The sequence below is a fragment of the Leptonychotes weddellii genome, chromosome 6 (genome assembly GCF_054177405.1).
Source record: "Leptonychotes weddellii isolate Sample4059 chromosome 6, ASM5417740v2, whole genome shotgun sequence".
NCBI lineage: Eukaryota > Metazoa > Chordata > Mammalia > Carnivora > Phocidae > Leptonychotes > Leptonychotes weddellii.
In genome coordinates this window covers 65041949-65047317 of record NC_138374.1, presented here as the reverse complement: position 1 = coordinate 65047317, position 5369 = coordinate 65041949, and the positions used below count along the sequence as shown (strand labels likewise).

The 5369-nt window shown below is 39.4% G+C and overlaps 1 protein-coding gene across 1 annotated transcript in view; it reads left to right on the top strand.

The window, feature by feature from the left end:
* Positions 1-3542, top strand: part of IRF2BP2 (interferon regulatory factor 2 binding protein 2) — a 5516-nt gene extending 1974 nt beyond the window's left edge. The window contains exon 2 of the mRNA XM_081824295.1: positions 1-3542. This exon is cut by the window's left edge and continues 7 nt beyond it. Coding sequence (XP_081680421.1) covers positions 1-537 — 537 coding nt within the window. The 3' untranslated portion in view covers positions 538-3542.
* The last annotated feature ends 1827 nt before the right edge of the window (positions 3543-5369 follow it).

The window sequence follows — 5369 nt, the reverse complement described above, 5'->3', positions numbered from 1 at the left end:
AACCGGACCACACCGCCTGAAGCGGCTCAGAATGGCCAGTCGCCCATGGCAGCCCTGATCTTAGTGGCAGACAATGCAGGGGGCAGTCATGCCTCGAAAGATGCCAACCAGGTTCACTCCACTACCAGGAGGAATAGCAGCAGTCCACCCTCTCCGTCCTCTATGAACCAAAGAAGGCTAGGCCCCAGAGAGGTGGGGGGCCAGGGGGCAGGCAGCACAGGAGGACTGGAGCCAGTGCACCCTGCCAGCCTCCCAGACTCTTCTCTGGCAGCCAGCGCCCCTCTATGCTGCACCCTCTGCCACGAGCGGCTGGAGGACACCCACTTTGTGCAGTGCCCGTCTGTCCCTTCGCACAAGTTCTGCTTCCCTTGCTCCAGACAAAGCATCAAACAGCAGGGAGCTAGTGGAGAGGTCTATTGTCCCAGTGGGGAAAAATGCCCTCTTGTGGGCTCCAATGTCCCCTGGGCCTTTATGCAAGGGGAAATTGCAACCATCCTTGCTGGAGATGTGAAAGTGAAAAAAGAGAGAGACTCGTGACTTTCCGGTTTCAGAAAAACCCAATGATTACCCTTAACTAAAACTGCTTGAATTGTGTATATATCTCCATATATATATATATATATATATATATATATACACACACACACTCACACACACACACATATATATATATATATATATATATCCAAGACAAGGGAAATGTAGACTTCATAAACATGGCTGTATAATTTTGATTTTTTTGAATACATTGTGTTTCTATATTTTTTTTTTGACGACAAAAGGTATGTACTTATAAAGGCATTTTCTTCTTTTGTTAATGTTATTAGCATATCTTTGTGCTTTATTATCCTGGTGACAGTTACCGTTCAATGTAGGCTGTGACTTGCGCTGCTTTTTTAGAGCACTTGGCAAATCCGAAATGCTTCTAGCTGTATTTGTATGCACTTATTTTAAAAAGAAAAAAAAAAAGCCAAATACATTTTCTGACATTGTAAGATTGCCTTACTGTCTGTTATTCCTTATTGCTGGCCCCTCTCTCAGGCTGGAGGCCAGTTGGTGGAGAAGGAAAGGGAATGAGCGAAGGGGGCACTGTTGTGAAATGGGCGGCATGCCACTGAGAAATGTCACCAAGTTTACCCCAAAACATTGTCCTCTCAGAGTAGTAGGAAAATAGATTTTGAATCTTTCTCTGTTTTGTTCTTAAATTTCAGTTGTTGGGATATTGATGACTGCCTGAGAGTTGCTGCTGAGAGATTTTCAGGACTGTGTGGTTTTGGGGGTGGGTGGGGGGGATTTTTTTTTTTTAAAGGCAAAGTTGACCACTGTTCACTGCCCACGTGATCAGTTGTATGAGTACAATGCTGCATGCTAGTTGGTTACATAATACCCAATTCAGTGACTGAAGGCGGTGATAATGGATGGTGGTGTATACAAGATGGCACTGCTGTCTTTTGAACAGAGCCTGGCTCTGCAGCGCCACTTCATCTTTTTAAACACCCCAGAGCTCTGTTTGTTGTTGGTCGTGTCTTTCCTTTGAAACGAGTCGCAAGAGAAGTTACGGTTCAGGTGAACTTGGAGATTGTGGGATTGGTTTTGTTTCTGTTTTGTGTTTTGTTCTGTTTTATCATTTACCTGTAGTGCTACTGCTGTTGGTACTATCACCGACACCCTGTCGCTAGTGAGTGCTAAATACAGTATGGTACGATGGCAGGAGGAGCGCGCGGTGCCGCCGGCTCTGCCCGTGGGCATATCCGTGACAGCCCAGCTGGGGGTGGGGGAGGCCTGTAATTTCCTTCTTACATGTGTTTGAAATACCAAGTGAATAATACTGTTCTTCTGGGGGAAAAAAAAAAAAAAGATAAACTAGTGAAAATTAAAGAAAGGGTTTTAATAATAGGCAGGCCCCACCTCTCAAACTATTCTTAGAAACCTTTTGTAAACTAATTTCTTTTGATTACTATTTTGCATCAGTAAAATGATTTTTTTAAACCAATAAATCATCTGTTATTAGAAATAGTTGTCTCACAGTGATACTGGTTTTTCTTTTGTGCTGTTACGATTTAACATTGACAGGAACACTATTTTAAATCCTTTTATGTTCAGGTGTTTGTAACTTGGCCCTCTAATTAGGCTGAATCATGGCTTCAAGGTCTACTACAACTTATGTGTATCGTTTACGACCTAGCTTCTGTTTTAGTTTGAAGATAGAGATTGTTACCCTCTTTGGATTCTTTTTTAGTTACGTTTTTGTCTTTCTTTTTTAAATTGCTCAAATATTTTTTTAATGGTCGAGTTATTAACACTTGAAAATCAGATACTGCACCAAATACAGTTTTTTTTTTTGTAGTGTTTTTAATGAGTGCACCTATTATTAATGCTGTGCAAATTCATGTTACCGGTCATTGTTATATTACAAACAGACTTGCATGATTAACCAGTTTGTTGTTACACTTTTTTTTTTTTAATTGGCGCATCTATGACTCAGATCAGACTGGTTTCTCTTATGTAAATGCACACATGCAGAAACACAGAGTCAATTTTACATGCCCATAAAGACATGTGTAAAGAATTCAACTATTATGGTTTGTTGTATAAATGTGTATCTAAGCACTTTATTATAAACTGGAATTTGACCTCATAGACTTTACAAGTTGATCAGTCATTTGACCTAATTCGTGGTAGCTATCTGTATGCTTTGCAATCTCAATACAGATAAGCTTTCCAAAAAAGATTAATAAAGAACCATCCTGCTGTTTTGAATAAGTCTGTCCAGCTGTGGAAAAGACAACCTATGGTTTCTCTGTGCTGGTGTGTAAGGAGGGGGGAGAATAGGAATAGCTTTAAAGGGCTGTGTATTGAGGTTACTCCCATTAAAAACTAAGGTCTGCATGAGTCCGCCCGGCCCTTGGGTGGCCTTCGTGGAAGGCTTGCAGCTGTAAAATGTTGATCCGGGTTATTTTTCTGGCATTCTCTTAAGTTAAAAAGTTAACACTGGGACATGGGTTTGATGTTTTGTTGTACCTGATGACAGTGCAGAGATTCTCCACAGCTGGATAAAAGTGTCAGAAAGCTACTTACTGTACATGGGCAGTATCAGATTTAAGATCCTAAATATTTCAGCTGTGCTTTTAATACTCAAAATATTAGGGGATGGGGTGTTGAAGCTTTCCCTTTTTTTGCTTTAACAATTTATAGAATATAACAGATGTGCTGTCTTTCATGTGGCCTCACATTAAAAGTTATGAGAACGTACACATGGTTTACAACTTTTACTATATACCTTTCCTTGGCCACCAAGTATTTTTAAAGTGTGCCACCTTTTAACCTTTACTTTTTTTTTTTAAGTTGAAGGTGATACTTTTTCTATATATGATGAAACTCATGTCAGCTGAAGTGAGTGTAATCTCAGATATCAACACTATTATATTTTAAAATCACGCTATGGAAAAATCACATGCATTCTGTCATTTGTCAGATTTACAGTACCTTTTTTTTTTCTTTAACTTTTAGCATTAAATAAAAATAAAATTGGGAGCACTGAACATTTTCTGAGGCCTTTTTTAATTTTTTAAAGTAAGCTCAGAATGGCTATTGTTTTAATCACTAAGGGCAATGTGACCAAAGGATGTGTGGGTTTGGGGTTGGGGTTTGACTGGAACTGCAGGAGAAGAACAGGAGATAAAAAGACCCAGAACAAAAAGGCAACTGATGGTAGGAAAAAAAAAAAAAAGTGCTAGGGACCCGGGGGAAAGGGCAACTGGATAAGGGAAACAGATAAAGAGAAGAGCTGAACAAAGTACGGCCAGAAAGCGCTTGTTTATTTTTCAACTTGCAGCGGAGCCAGCCACTCTGCAATCGTAGACTGGAAGGAAGATCCTGACAACACTGAAAAGGCTGTCGAGACATGGAGTTGCTCTCTGGAAAGCTTTGGAACGAATCAGCCATGTTGGGCTGTGTGAAATGCACTGAAGACAAAAGAGGGGGGAAAATAGCCTACCTTTTGGAAAGCTGTGGAATAAAATCAGAGGGAAAGCCAGGTGTGAGGTTTATTGACGTCCTGAAATCTGAATTTATAAATAAGAGATAAGAGGTGGGAAGCACCAGGACACATTTGCAAGACATCGTAGGACAGTTCCTAGATGTTTGCAGCCTTTACTCATTTTATTGATCAATGGCTTGGCAGACTCCTACAAAAGGAAGTTGTGAACCTGACAAAGAGTTTGAGGATAGGGTACACACACACTGACTATGTGTTTTAAATTAAACAGCAACAGGTAATGTATAACCGAATATATTTTCAGTAGGGGTGGTCCGGTAACTTGGGGGACCCATCACTATGTGTATGTCAATAATTTTTTTTATTAGTAGCCTGCTTAAGGCAGTTTTCAAGAAACCATATTCTTAATAAGTTAATTACAGCTTATAATACACAACACAATGTTTCATTTAGTAATCAGATTAAAAGAAATGTTGAACTATTTTTTTAACTTAAAAATGCTAAATTTTATTTTTAGTAAAATTTAAAAGACTGCAGCTTGCAGAAGTAATTTTTAAAATTTCAAAAGCTCCTCCCAAAGTAAACTTTAATGATTGCATTCAGTTTCCAGTTAAAAAAAAAAACAAACAAACCAGACTCTTGATGTGGCAGATGTCTTTGTTTATTCCCCAAAGGAGGGAAAAAAGTTGAAGGGAAAATACAGAACTCCTTTTAATTCCTAGATTTAAGTCCCTCGTTACTCAAAGTTGTTTTGCATATGATTTATAGATGGTTTTATTTGGTTAGTGAAGAGTAAAATGTTTCTCTTCCTGATTCCAAAGTGTATACGTGGAATCATTCAGAAAAATGTTCAGTCGTGTGTAGGCCACTAGAAGTCCTGAGTCACCCTCATTTGCTTGCCTTTTCTTTGTAGGGAACACTATGAGAAGACACGCCTTTCCTCTGTCACAGACCAAGGTCAGAGGCACCAATGAATGGAATACATATTTACCTACTTCATCATCTGGGGTCCTAGAAATGAGAGGCTGGGTGGGGGATGCTGTTTAACTCCTTCAGTGCCAACGGCTAGGCCTCCAACAGCAACGGTATTGATTATGATCAAATAAAAATTATGGCATAACTTCCCAGATTATTAATAATCTAGGGCCTTTGTTGCTGTTCCTGTTGACAGCCTGCATTTTCCTCCAGTTATGAACCCCTAGCAGTAATTTAAAAGGCACGCAAATATACAAAAAGTCAATTCGTAAATTCAGAGGTTGGAAGGTAGAAAGTGACTGGATTTATGGATTATCTGTGGATTTCTCTATTAATCCCCAGATAAATCCATAATTAGGGATATCCACACTATCCCTATTTACCATTAACTAATTCG